Source organism: Protopterus annectens, chromosome 4.part1, assembly GCF_019279795.1.
Source record: "Protopterus annectens isolate FY-2018-M chromosome 4.part1, PAN1.0, whole genome shotgun sequence".
NCBI lineage: Eukaryota > Metazoa > Chordata > Ceratodontiformes > Protopteridae > Protopterus > Protopterus annectens.
This window is the reverse complement of record NC_056734.1, coordinates 34,923,391-34,940,375: the sequence shown is the minus strand read 5'-3', so window position 1 is coordinate 34,940,375 and position 16,985 is coordinate 34,923,391. Positions and strand designations below refer to the sequence as shown.

The window sequence follows — 16,985 nt, the reverse complement described above, 5'->3', positions numbered from 1 at the left end:
GGTACTTGCATAACATTAAGGTCATATTAAAAAAAAAAAGAAGATGAAGGATAGAGTGATGAGTGAGAGTTTGGACAGAGGGTGTAGTAAGTTAAAGAATGAATGATGTCATGACACTAATCTGTGCTGTTATTACTGATAAAAAGTCTTTGTTAATCACTCTCCACTGCTGCATACAAGAGACAAAAAAAGACAAGATAAGAGTGGTGTCATGTTTTTCTTTGAATTTCAGTCTCAAAGATATTCAGACATCTGGATATACCATTAGAGGTATTACAATTTGGAGGGATGGCAAATTAAATAAAGAACATATAGAGTGGTCTGCTAAGACAGAATGTGTTAAGGGTAAACAAAAAGGGTGAGTGAACCCCATTAATGTACAAAGCAAAAAGGATGTACTTTTAAAATGCAATGCACAGTCAATAGCTGAATAACCCTGCCACACACAGAGAGACGTATCAGTGATTAATGCACTTTTAAAATGTCAAAAGGTAGATGATGGCAAGAAAGTGGAGCAGGGAAATGTCAATATATGGGCAGGTGACCAAATATGGATGCAGGCCAGGACATCTACAAAAGAGGTCATGTAGTAGTGGCAGTGAAAAAGGCAGTAGGGTACAAGCCACTCAAAAAAGAGAAAAAATGGTGTGTATATGTATTTATATAATTAATACAAGGAGGACAGGGCAGAGAAGTTAAATACGAATACTATGGTACACAAATGGGGATATCCAAGACTGGCAGACTATGAAGGTTAGATCTTTAGTGGTTTTGTTAGCCAGAGTCTTTGACAATGACAAAAGTGTTGACTGGTAAAAGTACTGCTGTAATCCATGTCTACAGCACACTACTTTATAAAAATACTTGTCAAGTGAAAAAAATATGATTTCTATAATGAATGCTTGTTTTGACGATCTGGCACAGATTTCATTCGTTTAGTCTGATATCAGTTCCTTATTAACTGCAATGTCACTTACTTAATGAAACATTTCTATGAATTATGACTACTTTTTTCAACTCAGCAATAACACTCTTGGGAAGCCATTATTGGTAACAATCAGTTCATATTTTCGAAGAATCATTACTATGCCTTGCCACGTACAACAAATGTCAATTGCAGATACAATACAGAACAACAGTTTGAGCATATGGAATGTAGAGTAAATCTGAAATTAATTACTCACATTGCTGAGAGAGAAATCATACATGATGTAGCTCTCTGTAGGAATTGCACCTGGAAGAGAAGAATCCATTATATTTATGATATCTGATATGTTTAATTAAAATTAGCAAATGTAATTATGTAGAAACAGGATATATTTCAATATCAGGCAATATGATATATAATGATACAAGGCTAGTCTAGCTGGCAATTAACAGTAATGCATAGGGAGATGTATAAGGCTGCACTAATGTCATCCCTCTTGACAGACATTTCTTGAGGCTCATGAAGACCTGCTGCTATGTATGGTATAGCTAGCATTGAAAACTTGACAGTTGTCCATAGTGACAATGAAAAAGGCATATATTGCCACTATACATAAATACATGTGTCCTTTAAAGCCTATATCTATTCAAGAAAGGGTAATGTAAAAAAAGTGGAGTGCAACGACACCTGGTATATTACAATATGAAAAATAGTAAGATGACTTACTTCTTGATTCTCCATCATCCCAGTAAAGGTTTCCAGAAGCCTTTCCTTCTTCGTCTAATGCAATGATAAGCCCCATAGAGTTCATCCGACTGCAAAAAATATGAACACGCTGTTACAAGAACTTAGTAGATTATAATGAATGTATTCCAACACTTTGAAGTGCAAGCCCCATAAGACATTTAATACTGCTGGAGACTTTCTCTACTTAGTTTACTCAGATTACTTTTCTCCATCTCTTACAGCCACTTTGTTTCCTCAATCTGTTTGTACCTTATTGCTCCTCCTCCTCATATTGCACTTATTTCCTAAAACCTTCCTCTTCCTCCTTCTATCACATCCCACCACTAACTACAATTCCTCCTCTGTCCATTTATCTTTCTGCTCATTTCCATAACTTCTCCTTTCATATCTGTCTTTTTAAGCTGCATTCTGCTTGTCTGTGTGCAAATTATTACTAAACTCTAAAACACACCAGTTTTTCCCTGCAACCATCAGGCTATAAATGCATTAATTGTTACTGTATATTATTTGGTTGTTCAATAATTAACCAATTTATGTTAATTTCTCTCTTCTTTTTTTGTGTTAAAATGCTATGTTCATGTTAGAAATATTTTTAAAAATTATTTAAAAACCATGTAAATACGATCATGTAGAGGTGTTTTTACCCTGAAATTATAAATGCACATAATATGTAACTTAAATGTTGAGCTTTTCTCACTGGGTCTCCACTGAAACTGGGTTTTACCCAGTCAGACTTTACCTGGTCAACAAAGACAAATAAATAAATAATTTGTGATAGACTACAAAGGAAAAATGTGGAAAACACTGCTCTGTGAAGCTGTAGCTAATGATTAAGTTAAGCAATGCAGCCTGTTTTTAAATACATTTTACGAAACAAATTTTAAGCCATTGCATTTGATTTTGTATATATATAACTGCCACATTAATTAATAGAACTAGGATATGTGGAAAAATAAATGTATCAAGTAATAAATGCCATGCAAGAACCCATTTAACTTTAACCAAAATAAAAGGGCACTGACCTTCCCTTCATGCGTACATTACAACTTAAGTGCACCCTGTGACCTTTTCTTCCCACTAGTGTAGAAGGCCACGATGGTACCTTTTCGTGTCACTATAGTGGTGTCTGAACAACTTTCTAGAGAGGTTGAAGCAAGTAGCAGTAGAATTTACCACCCTTGAAAGGCTGTATCATGCATCTGCTATATACTGTGATCCCTCATAAGAGTCCGGCATCAGGGACCGTAATATATTACTCTGTTTAGGGCACCCACTGGTAGCCCTGTCACCCTTGGTTCCATAGACAAGGCAGGTCAAAAGCTAGAGAAAAATATCAACATCCATGTATCCATATGCACTAAAGATGCTGACACATGAAATACATCTTCAGGCACCTCATTAGTGCAACCAATTGTGGTGTCTCCATTGCTCAGCATTTATGACCTGGCAAGACAGTGTTAGGTTGTGAAATATATCATGTAAGATATTTAGGAGCAGCACAGTACCAACATATGTTACCATGTTAACATATCTAAAGGCCATAATATAGAAATAGTTTTTCCTTTGTCATAGCCAGGGTTATTGACCCACCAATGTAAGTACACTGTACTTTGTAGTCATTCATGTGGGTACACAGTACAGAACAAACCTCATAATATGGCCTTGAAGAGGTGCCTAATGAGACAAAAATCAGTAACATCATTCTAAATAGGCTCATTAACATAATGCCACTGCTAGGAGCATTAGAATTATTCAACAAAAACAATGTCAGACTTTGCTGTCATCATTGTGCTACAGACATTTTCTGTAGACCAACCTGATAAGTGACTAGGGCAATGTGGATCCTGAATCTTGTGTCAGTTACATAATCATCAGGCAAGGTAAGTGAATGGGGAGTGTTATTACTTCTACTGATTTTAACATATGCTGTTGTGTCACTTGTGAGATGAGATGAATTTGATTCTGAAAAAATGTTTATGCCATGATATATCACTAGAAAGTAATGCTGCAAAGCAAGTATAACACAGAAATATTTGATGTATGCTATAGTACATGAGAGACACAGACCTTGGTGTAGACCAAGGACTGTATAGTTCACACTTACAACTAATATCCAAGTGTTGTGAGGTGCTCTGCTATATTCTGTGTACCATACAAAAGCTACCCATATGTTGTGTTTTGTGTAAGGGAGGGCTATAGCTGTACAGTGAGGCAGTATTCTATGTGAGGCCCTTGCATAGTATAGATTTTTCCTGCTGAGGGAACAGAGATATATTAGCATACCATTTTTCATTTGTAGGAAGAGGCATTTTCAACTGTGTATAAAAGGATTGTGCATGAAGTAGGCTTTATAATTCACATCCTTCTGTATGGAATGACTGTGTGAGTGGTGTGTCCACATGCTTTTGCAATCACCTCATTTGATAGACTGCAGCTGTGGGAAAGTTGTGTGTGTGTGTGTGTGTGTGTGTGTGTGTGTGTGTGTGTGTGTGTGTGTGTGTGTGTGTGTGTGTGTGTGTGCGCGTGCACATTTATGTATGTATGCGTGCCTTTATATTTAGTGGGGAAAGGGACTCTACACTACTACTGGCTTAGTACAGTGTTGTGTAATACTCCACAGGGGTTTGTATGACACAAAAATGTCCTTTATGATTCATGGAGTACTTTAAGTACAGATGATCTTAAGGCCTCCGAAGATTTCATATGCAAATATATATATATATATATATATATATATATATATATATATATATATATATATACACCATGCTGCTTCATGTCTTGGGTGGAAGTTTGGGGGTCTCCTTACATCTGTGCCATGTTGCTGTAAATATGGATTGGGACTTTTTTTGGAGGGGGGATTCTACACACACCCATGTAGAAGGTCTTATGTCGATAATACTAGAGAAATGCAGAACATCCTGATGTATGCTTTGGTGTAGGCCACAGCCTACAGTGGTTGCCAGGCAATGGCAGACAATTCCACTGATGGGCCACACTAGTAACATGAGCATTTGGCAATATCACAGTTTATACAGAGGAAGTATTTGTGCTGATCTTGTGGCTGACATGATCTACTTTGGAAACATCTGTATTTCTACTACCATATGTCAAAGTAACATACAGAAACATACTAGTCTTAATGCAATCATATGGATGCCAGTCATAAAGGTGTTTTCTGCTGCATTATGGGTGGCATGTGACATGGGACTAGTGATCATAGACATATTTGTGTGTTGCTGAGGTATGGGTATATCCTGTGTGACATGTCTCCAGCTTGTAGGTAATTTTACTGATATTATAAGTAGCTATTGCAAGTAGCTATGCCTAATTAAGTAATGCATCAAATTGAAGAATCCTCCCAGCCTGAGTTTGGCATGTATCCATGAGAATGTTCAGCAGATGTTGCAGAATGATAGAGCTGACTGAGCCTTCTTTATGCATGTCTGTCAGAAGAGTTAAGAGTAGATCAGTAGAGTCAGTGACCAAATTAGGCCACACAAATAGAGCTGGAGAATGGTCACTAACATGATTGCTCTTATGTGTGTAAAGGTAAACTACCAGATACAGGAGCAGAGGACCTCAGGTGGATGTCTGCCAGCATAGTCATTTTTAACAGACATGGAAGTATTCTTGGCTTCTCTGTCTAGGGATCAGGATAGTTTGATTGTCCACAAGAGAGTACTGAACTTAATCAGTGAACACATGATTTTTCTCAAATATCATGTCCTTGTGTGATATGTTATAAGTTGTGTGAGTATCTGTACCACCCATCTGACTCAGAGACATACAGCTAATGAGCATGGCATAGTTGTTAGATGAGCATCTGGATTATACACATACTGTCAGTCTGCTTAGGATATTTTAATGATAGATTTCCATTGCACTCTCTTACACAGGATTATCTAAACTGGAATTTGGGTGTTAGTGAAGCGTGTATTCATAGACATGGTTATGCTTATATGTTTTCACACGTGCTGTAATTTTATCCACCATGGATATTGGCATGCCTGACATTGGGGAACTGCTTAGGGGTCATGGTGGCAGCAGTAGACATGGGTAAAGTGACAGCCATAACCACTTCCTTCAAATGACACAATTTGTTTGCCTGTGCGACCAAACCCTCAGTCCCAGTATGCTACAGTAGGGCAGGATTTAGCTAACACATCATAAAAAACAGGAAGCACACTCATCTCTAGCAGGGCAGTCTTCTTTATTTGCAACCTGTTTCAATGATGTTGAGGAAGGCAGCATGATTCAGCATGCTGGTGACTAACCACACCACGGATTCCACCTTCTCCAGATCTGAAATTCTGTATAGCCAGTACTCAGTGTATGTGCAGGACCATTACACAAAGACAGAAAGATTCCAATGCAGCATTGAAGGATCTGGTTAGGAATATCACTGGTCTGTATGGTGACTGAAGGTGGGACTGGCCCATTTCTACTGCATTATGGAGAGCTGGCATAAAAGTCTGCATGGTCTGCATGGTGCATGGTGCAGGCATTCATGTGCAGCTTCTCATTATGGCTGACATTCTCTTCAAAGCCAATCCACCTCTGGGGGGGGGAGACTAACCACAGTAGGAGAAATATGTTCTAGGTCCTTTAGGTTCATAGGTTCATAGGTTCATACTAGGCTATCTGCCCGAGGGCATTTATAAGCCTAGCCCATAGTTTTGTGGCTTACGCCACCCCTTTAGTTTGGAGAAACTATGCCCATTATTTTGCTGTGCCTCTGTCGAGCAGTGACACTGAGGTAACCCCTGGGGTGTATCTGCGATCTCCCATCCATTGGTCAAGATTCCTCTTGAACAAGGCCAGTGAGGTGCTCTGCCTCACATAAACCGGGATTTTGTTCCACAGCATAGGGAGTCTTTGGGTGATGAATCTATCCCTCCAGCACGTCCTATTAATAACCGTGCCGAGGTTTAAGTCTCCCGCCCTTGTGGCTCTGAGGGATCTAGATTTTTTGAGATGAAGCATGTTCATCAAATCTGGGTTTGACATGGCCTTGTATGTCAGGCATAGGTCACCTCTGAGCAAGCGGTAAGCAACTGAATATAACTGGAGTTCTTTCAGTCGGGCAGCATAAGACAGATTTTTGAGACCCTTTATCCTTTTGGTGAGGAACTTTTGTGGCCTCTCCAGCTGCTGCAAGTGTCGGGTCAGATACATTTCGAATGGGGCATTGTACTCTATCATTGGTCTGATGAGTGATGAGTATAGGGAGACTATGACTTCCCTTGATCTAGATGTGAATCCCTTCATGATAAGGTGGGCAATGTAGAAGGTCTTCCTAACTACTTTAGCAATATGAGTGTCGAATGAAAGGCTACTGTCAACCTGGGTTCCCAGGTCCCTAATAACTTCTTCTGTGTTCAGGGATTGCCACCTATATGGTAGCTAGGGGTAACCTTATTTTTCCCGAAGGGTATGACTATGCATTTCTTGGCATTTAACTTTAGGCCATGGCTCTGGCACCAGTTATCCGTTTCTGTGAGACCCTTCTGAAGGATATCTGTGTTGGATGTGTTTTCAACGTTTGCAGTCATCTGCAAACTTTGTCAGCCATAACCCTCCTGTGTTTGCTTGTACTTCAGAAAAGTAGATGCCAAACAAGAGTGGGCCCAGGACTGAGCCCTGTGGGACACCACTTGTGACAGGCTTTGAGTCTGACATGGCGCCAGCAACTCTGACCCTGTGGGTTCTGTCACTCAGCCAGTTTGCAACCCATCTTGTAATGTATGGGTTTACATTTAAGTTGATGAGTTTTTCAATGATACCCGAATGAGGTATTGTATCAAAAGCCTTCGCCAGGTTTAGGTAGGCTGTATGGACTGCCTTTCCCTCGTCAATGGCCTTGGTGACTGTTTCGAAAAAGTCAACCAAGTTTAAAAGGCATGATCTGCCTTTGACAAAGCCAAACTGGGTTGGATCCAAAGTCTGCAAGTTCCCTATGTCTTTATTTATGAGATCCATTATGATCCTCTCCATGGCTTTGCAGATAAGGCTTGTCAAGCTAATGGGACGGTAATTTCCAGGGTCGGTGGAGGCACCGCCTTTGTGGAGTGGGACCACAGTGGCTGCGCCCACCCCTGGGTACTATCCAGAGGTGAGACTAAGATTAAACAGCTGTCCTAACTGCGGGTTTAATTCCTCGTTGAGTTCATGGAGCACACAGCCGGGGACACCATCAGGTCCCATGGATGCTGTGTTCTTTGCCTTGGAGAGAGCAGTTCTCACCTGGGCGTTAGAGATGTTTGGGGGGCTACAATCATTTGGTATAGATATCTCTCCTTTAGGGAAGAGGGGAGAAGTTTGCACTGAACCTGTCAGCCAGTATGTTGGCAATGTCTGTAGGATCAGTAATCTTCACATCATTTTGAACTAATTCTGAGCATATCTGGGAGTTTCCTCCTAGGTTTCTGACATAGTTAAAGAATGCCTTATGGTTGTCTTTAGAGTCCTTAGCTATTTTTTCTCAAAATTAGCTTTGGATGATTTTATGAGAGCTCTTAGCTTTTACTTATAGTGATCAGTGGTGTCTTACCTTTTAAGGATTTTGCTCTATCTTGTAGTAGCTTTCTCCTTTTGTTGTAGAGTTTGTTTATGGCTGGGGTCCACCAGACTGGACGATTGCCTTTGGTACAAAGAGTCTTTGTTTTGCTTGGGATTGCCTGATCCATGCAGCCCTGCAGGTGCTGGTAGAAGGCATTTGTAAGTGATTCAGCAGTTTGAGTAATGTTAACGGCCTTAAAGGAGATCACACTAGTCTTTAGAAGTGTAGTTCTTTACTGTGGTCTTTTCATTTCAGGTGGGATGAGGACCTCCAGCGAGATTAGTTTGTGATCAGCTCTCACCAGTGAGGGGTATACGAGTTGAACATTGTGCTCCCATGTTCGTGATGATGAGATCAAGTATGTTTTCTCCTCTTGTGGGGATGGTGACTAGTTGTTCCATGGCATTTGAGTTTATGAATTCCAGGAACATTTGGGCTAGAGTGTTTGGGCTTGAGTAGTGTTCCCAGTCTATATTAGGGTAGTTGAAGTCACCTAGTATGATGGTGTTCAGAGATACATTTATCCCCTCCAGTGTTTTCAGGAAGGCCATATGAGGTTCCAGAGTTTGCGAGGGTGGCCTGTAACATGCTACAAATTGCAGAGCAGTCTTGCCTATGGTTAATTGCACCTGAATGTTTTCCGATGCATCGTGCGATGCCACTAATCTTGAGGTGTGGGTGTCCTTGATGAATATGGATACCCCTCCCCTTTCTTGGTATTGTCCGGGTTTTGGGGCCAGAACGCATGATATGAGGTAAAACCTGATAGTGCTGGGGTGCTCTCTGGAGCCTTGAACCAGGTTTCTGTCACAGCACAGACATCGATGTTCTCCATACTGAGAAGGACCTCGATTGCGTGCATCTTGAGGTTGAGACTTCTGGCATTGAGCAGCATTACCCTTAGTTTTTTTTCTTTGTTTTGTTCTAGGGTGGTAGGTTTAGAATTTGAGCCTTGCCTAAAAAAGGCACTATGGGAGTGGCAAGAGCCTTTGCCAAAATCCGGAATCCCAGGGGAGACAAGTGCAAGCCATCCCAGCGTGGCTTGTCCAGCATGTCATCCCAGGCAGACAGACACTGGGTCCCCTTTGAATGACACCAGAGTTTAAGCCAATTGTTAAAGCTGATCATCTTATCTCTGTATTGTGGCATCATTCTTGGTGAAGGTAGGATACTGCTCAAGGTCAGGGTCATACCTGCTTGGGCTACATAATCAGAGAGCTCCTCTATGTCTCTTTTCATGTAGTCAACACCAGCGTGGACAATGATTGTACCTGCTGTTGAGAGACCTGAGTGCCTGCGTTATGTGGTGGATTCTAGCACCCGACAGGCAGCTTACTGTGACCTTCTCCTTACTCAGTCTGGCAGTGTGTCTGACTATGGAGTCACCAATGACTAGTGTGTCTGGCATTGTGTTTGGCCTTAAGGGCTGTGACTGCTTGACACTCTGACTGTGTGGTCTATGTGTTGCAGGTGTTGTGTTCTGAGGTGGTAGTTGTTTGGGTGTCTGCTTTGGTGGCCTCTGCTGTTTTGGTAGATTTTTGATCAGAGCCTCAGTATGTCTTTGTGTGTTTATGTGTATGATTTGAGGTTGTGATGGTATTATGTGAGACTGGGTCTATAGTGTGTGTGGTTACCTTCTCCTCCTGTCTGGTCATGCCAGTCCTATGTTGAAAGAGCTCAGCCTCCAGTTTGGCCGTATAGTTGCATCTCTCACATGTATTTGTGTTTTGTGGGAGGAGGAGGTACATGAGGCAATTGTAACATTGCCTCAATATTCCCAGGTTCACCAGCTGAGCAGGAGAGGACATTAGCAACTGATCCCTCAACATGCTAGAAGGAATAGACAGAAAAACTTAAGAAAAGGTTCTGGGGGATGTGGGTGACCGAGAAATGGGGTTTGCTTTTTTGGGGTACTTTCTATAACAAGAGTGCTGTATCGAGGTGATAAGTACTGTAGGAGCAAGTGCTTTGCTATACAGATAGAGAATAGTCTACTTGGGAGTCAAATAGAGATAATTTATAGTTGTAGGATACACTAAATAGAACAGTAGTATACTTTGAGGAAGGTAGTTTTAAGGTACACATCCATCCACTACTGAGGGCAAATGTAGATGGGGTACTTGTACTGAGACCAGCCATAGCACATGTATTTATTTATCTGTTTGCTAGTTTACTTATTTATTTATGTATTTATTTATGTATTTATTTTATTTATTTATTTATTTATTTACATACTTATTTATTTATTTAAAGCTTGTTAATCTATTTTGATGGATGGTTCGGACCCTTTTCAGCCTCTTTCCATGCCATAGGGCAATGATGGCGAACCTTTTGTGCATAGTGTCTCAAAAATATGGAAAATGCCTATCTTGACTCTGCTGGCATGTCAACAACCCCCCCGCCCTCTTACAAAAGAGAAAAAATTATTTATATATTCATTTATTTAAAAAACTACAGTTCAATGATGTCTGCTGCTATGTATTAAAAGGTAAAAGAAAAAATCAGTGACTTCCAATACAGAAAACAATAATATGCACTGATAATTTGGTTTAAAATAGTTTACCAAAAAATTACCCTAATTTTAATAGTAATTTTGAATTGAACTGAAAAAATATGGAACACATTGCCTTTGATTTGATTAACATCAATTAATGACTTTTTTGATGCTGAGTTTTAATAAATAAGTGCTGCGTCACATATTTCATATATTATTGTTCATGCTGTTGTGTCACCCAAAACATTGTGGTGTGTCACCTTTGACACACATGTCATAGATTTGCCATCACTGCCATAGGGAAACACAAAGTTAAACATTATATGACACTTTAACATAAGTGCATAAAAGCAAACAATGCAGCACAATATTCTCAAGTTGCATTCCTACTCACAGATCTCATCATCCTGTTTCTGCATTGTGGTTTATGCCTGTGACCTTACCAGGAAAGATCACCTTGTGGACAGAAACATGCATGATCATCACATAGATTTCCTGTTGGTGGCCAGTACCTCTCCGTCAGACCTCAGCTCAATCCTGCATCATCTATTGGAATTCTCTCCATCCACATGAGCCCACAGCCATCAGCACCACTCACTGCTGCCAAGTCACAATGCAGTGGAGTCTCTGCTCCCTCACTGACAAGTCACCCAAACATCATACACTAACCCATTCATGAGTTACATCCTCACATACACAGCATTAACCTGCACCCCTGACCCCCATGCCCATACACCCATGCACACACAAGCATACACACACACACATGCACACCCACACACACACACACACACACACACACACACACACACACACACACACACACACACACACATATATTGTTGACACTTCATTGTGGATTTTCTCCATGTGAGCATATGATAACAGCTTTGCCTGTCCCTCAGTAATCTGTTACTTCGGTAGCCTGTGTATGATGTACAATGTGGTCAATGCATGTTATCGTATGGGAATAATGTAAAAAATGGCAATCTTGGACTTAGTATACATAAGTCAGCATTTTTGTTGCTTCAGTCTCCACATTACAGGACTCAGTATTGTGAATCTCAACATTTCAAATTGATACCAGATTACCCCCACATACACAGGAATATATCAGTTTTATTTCTTATTGCTTATGGCTGGCGTCTCAAAGAATATCCATACATAAGCAAATTTTCCCCACTTATTTATAGCTATAAAATCATATTTATACAACCAACTTTCTAGTTTGTGAGAGGCATGCTGTATGCATTGTAACAGAGTCAGACATATATAATAATAATAAGAAGAAGAAGACAAAATAGTCTTGAACCCTTAAGACTGACATTACACAGCAATAACATCAATCTTTTGAGTTCATTTCTATCACTGCAAAATGACTAATTTCTGATCACATTATTATTTTGCCATAGCCTGGCAAGACAAGGGTGTTCGGGCATGATATCATCCCAATATTCATTCTTCAGAAGCTAGTTAAACATATTAACTCAATTGAAGGATTTGGATTCTTGAAAGGTTTTGGCAAACTAATTAGCAAAAACATTTCTCTTTCATAATTGCATAATACTCTGCTTGGAGTTTGTAAATAATTTGTATTCATCACCTGTAATATGTTGTGTTATCTGGCTTTTGTGTAGGAAAGATGTAGCCTCCTCTAAGATGAAGTCCAATTTTGTCACCTGGTAGGTATAAGGATGCCCATTCTTTCTTCCACGTTACTCTGCCTCCCTAAAAATGAAAATATTATGTGTGTAACATGCTCACATAACTAACGTGTATAAATGATGAAAGAAATGAACATGCATTTAAGATCATTCTGCAGTTTGAGGATATCCAAATTTTAAATCAGATCTGATTACTGTAGCATTTCTTTTTTGATAAGTATTATGTTGCCTCTTTAATTTCTGCTAATTTGAGAAAATGTATTAATAGAGATGAGCAGAACATGTCTAATTCTAAAATCCTAAAACTCTTCCCTGTAGAACTTAGACAAAATAGAAAAAAATGAAATAAATTTAACAGCTTTATGTAATTTTCTGCTTACATATAAAACTAAAGAAGCTGTCTGAATGACAGCTCTGTCTGAAGCAAAAATTATATTTTCACAGTACAATGATAAGTTGAAAAGTGTTTCCTGTCACAAAATAATTGCCTGAAGTGTTCAGTGATATAGTTTGCTACTCTGTATAAAGTACAGCTAAATGTCAAATAAGTAAAATGCATGACATACTCTGACGTTTTTCACGAGTATGTATCACTATCTTGATACCTGATTATCGATTTACCTGTTGATTTATTTCCTTATCTTTCTGTTCAATGTGAACTTATAGAAAGATTGTGTCCATAGTATAATAATATATGTGCAAAAATAGATTTTTCTTCATATAGTTTTTTTTGTCAGACATGTCAGTCAGAGAAACTGTGAATTATTTTCCCTCAAGACTTGTATATATGCAATGGCACATCAATTTGTATATCCACGTTTCCTTGTGCATGTGCCATCATCCCTGCTTACTGGAAATCTCCATTCCATATCTGAAATACTGCCATCACATTTTGACACATGCTGCTGTCCACTTATCACCATCGCCACAGTTTAGTGATGGAAAGAAGCAGAATAGTTTAAGTGGTAGGCTGATGAGGATCACTCAGGATATCAATTTCTGTACCAGTATGATTCTGCATCTAGAGTATATTATACTAATAAATAAGTTTTTCTCAAAAAAATCACGGGTGCACACATATACTTCGCATATTGATACCTCAATTAACGATTCATGAATTCCATCATGTGTAATGGTTATTGTTTCCTGTCAAATTCATATTGGGATGAGGACTTATGAATTAATTTGATAAATGTACTGAGTTCAATGTCCTACTTTCTGTGTTCAACAGTTAAAGGCAATTATTCATTTGATACCAGTGCAGATACTATCAAGGAGAATTCTCTTTCAGTCATAACAAGGTGTCATGGTACCATTTCTGGATGATTCATGAAATTCTTTATACATAGAAGCATCGTCATGATATTAATTCTTTATAAGACAGCTGAAATTGCAAAATTACTCACTGACTATGGTATGCTTTGCAATAAGTAATCTGCTCTAAACCATGTAATCAAAACACGAGACTGAAAAAACACTGTATATAGAATGTTCAACACGTGCATGGCTTCAGATATCTAATTTATAATCATATTGCAGTGCAAACGAACGAGACAAGAGAGTTGTGCTGAATAAATTTGTGCCTTTTTAGATATGTAAATAAAACATGTTCCTGATATTTGCTGTGGCTGGGTAGATATATGTGTATATATATATATATATATATATATATATATATATGTGTGTGTGTGTGTGTGTGTGTGTATATACATGTATACATATGTTTGTGTGTGTGTGTGTACACACACACACACACACACGTATATAATATATATATATATATATATATATATATATATATATATATATATACACACACACACACACACACACACACATACATACATGCACATTTTTAAATTAGCTAATGCCATTTAGCTAATGTAATTTTTAGCAATCATTTTAAATAAAATGTTACATAAAGGCTACTATAAAAAAATCTTACCGTTTCATATTCATACCACACAGCATCTGGCATATATCCATTAATTCTGTCAGTACCCTTAAAAAGAGAAATAGAGAAATGTTAGCATGAAATATAAGTACCGAGTTTAAATGCCCCTTCTCAGAAACACAGGAAAGGATAAGAAATGTATATTCACAATAAGGTTTGCACAAATAACAACTTATCAGTCCTCCCTCAAGTGATTACAATCATTAATGTGAATACTTCCATTTCCTGATGTACATTTCCTATGAACATTATTTACATGGACAGTTCTGCAAAAATGGTTTTATACAGCATTATCTCCTGCCTCAATTCATTTATAAATTTATCTGGCTATGTACTTATTCCCATGAGGTTCAACAAGACTTCTTTGCAATAATGCATGCATTCAGTAAATACGCTTTTCTGCACTACATTTTTTCCTCAATGTGTATACCATGAGACAATTCTTTCTTCATAATATATTGTTTTTTACCATTTATCAGTCCTAATTAATGTAGACACATTATTCCCTTACACAAATGTGGCAGCTCAACAGAACTGTCAGATTATTGACCGATTGCTATGTTATCACCCTTAGCAAAAATCCTTGAGAGATGTATGCACTTTCAACTCATGGACTACTTACTCACAAACTATTATCCAATACCCAGCATGAATTTCATACATACTACAGTACAACATCTGCTCTAATGTCATTCACCAACATAATTAATCATCACAGAAACATTAGCAACTTTGTATCCACCATCTTTTTTGACCTGTCAAAGGCTTTTGACATGGTCTCATATACTAAGCTTATTTCAGTACTCACTGAACTGAAACTGAACCAATTCATGCTAGCCTGGTTCAATGACTACCTTACCGGTCTCCAACAGGCAGTCAAATGGCAACAAACCCTCTCCCCTCTTCCACCCATTACCCTAGGAGTCCCTCAAGGTTCTATCTTTGGACCCCTGCTATTCTCACTCTTTACTAATAACCTCCATACTCCAGCCACGTATGCTACAGTTGTGTGGTATGCAGATGACTCCACCCTGATCTGTGTTGCTCACTCCTTACAACAGTTACAAAATATAACTCAGGCCTCTCTTTCTGAAATTGAAGCATGGCTAAACTGTGCACAACTAATTCTAAAACCTAATAAAACCAAGCTTGTGCTCTTCCAGAGTATAAGAACCACTCTTATCCCCACCCTTTCAGCATTTTATCTACAAATATCGCCATATGTAAACCATAACCCATACCAAACTCCTGGGGGTGGAAATTGATAACAACATGATATTTGATATTCATATTGCCCAGACATAAAGAAAGTATACAAAAAACTTGGTTTACTGTATAGAAACAAGCAATATGTTACTACTTTCACAAAAGTAACCGTTGTATGAACACATCTCATCTCAACTCTTCTCTATACCTCCACAGTTCTAATTAACTTAAGGAAAACTGAATTATCAAAACTTGACTCATGTTATAATAAAACTGCCAGGTTTGTCACAAACTCACCCTTCAGGTTAAACCACTGCATTGCACTTAGGCAACTCAATTGGCTAGATCTTCCCCAACTTCTACTATATAATCAACTTACCATGGCCTAAAAAATCCCTAACCAACCAGAAAGTACCCCTGTCCTACAAAATCTCCTTTACCCATACTCCACTAATCGTGTCCTATGCTCTAGCAACAAATCCCTAATAAATGTGACCAAATCCAAAATACTGCAGGGGACTCTCTATTCTCAAATTATGTAGCTAAAATGTGGAACACTCTGCCTACTGATATAACTACTACTACCAACCTATCCAATTTTAAACAAAAACTCAAATGTCAACTATCCAAAACAAAACTATGCTCTTGTACTAGCCCAGGCTAGTTTTTCAGTGTCTCAAGACTATCAGCTACATTGCTTAAACACAGTATGAATAATTTCCAGATCTCACATCTGTATATATTCAACAAAATCTAATGATCTGTAGCTATAAATATGATTTAATTCTGACATTCTCCTCTTAAGTGTTGGATTGACAATTCTTTGACATCCACGTATAACCTGTTGATTTGAAGATGTGCATAACTTTTAATTATATGTAAACAGTAGACAAACTTGTGCATGTGGATGTATATTGTTGACCCTCTTCACATAGTGTTTGTTGTAATTTCACTTAGATCAATGTAAAACCTGTTTACTTTATCATGTCAATTGCTTCTACTGTCATGAAAATTGTATACTAACTCATGAATGCATATATCTACAAATATCTTTGGATGTGGAGCTTTTCTCCCAGGCCTCCGCTGAGAAAGTACTTGTGTCCAGTTGGACTTTCCCAGTAAACAAATGTAAAATAAATAAATAAATTGCAATCCTTGCATGGAATAATTTATAACAGCAATTGTAATTCTATGGAATTGAGTCTGATTCTGTATACCTTCTGATGCTGAATTAAGACTCAATGAGAAATAGTGTAATGCCAGAAGCTCTTTTTCATTATATTTAAAAATGTTTTCATGCATAAACTCTAATAGTCTGTGCAACAAAGCCACATATTTTAAATGTTTGCCTTAACTCTGTTACCAATTTTAGTTGCACTTTATAGAAAGACACACAAGCATAGTCAAATATTCTGATGCAATACAGCCTT

At 38.4% G+C, this 16,985-nt stretch overlaps 1 protein-coding gene across 1 annotated transcript in view; it reads right to left on the bottom strand.

The window, feature by feature from the left end:
* LOC122800743 (maltase-glucoamylase, intestinal-like) overlaps positions 1 to 16,985 on the bottom strand; it is a 1,506,799-nt gene that overhangs the window by 905,164 nt on the left and 584,650 nt on the right. The window contains exons 20-23 of the mRNA XM_044069982.1: positions 14,341 to 14,397; positions 12,335 to 12,459; positions 1,655 to 1,743; positions 1,185 to 1,234 (exon numbers count right to left, since the gene is read on the bottom strand). Of these exons, the coding sequence (XP_043925917.1) occupies positions 1,185 to 1,234; positions 1,655 to 1,743; positions 12,335 to 12,459; positions 14,341 to 14,397 (321 nt within the window). The remainder of the gene's footprint in view (positions 1 to 1,184; positions 1,235 to 1,654; positions 1,744 to 12,334; positions 12,460 to 14,340; positions 14,398 to 16,985) is intronic.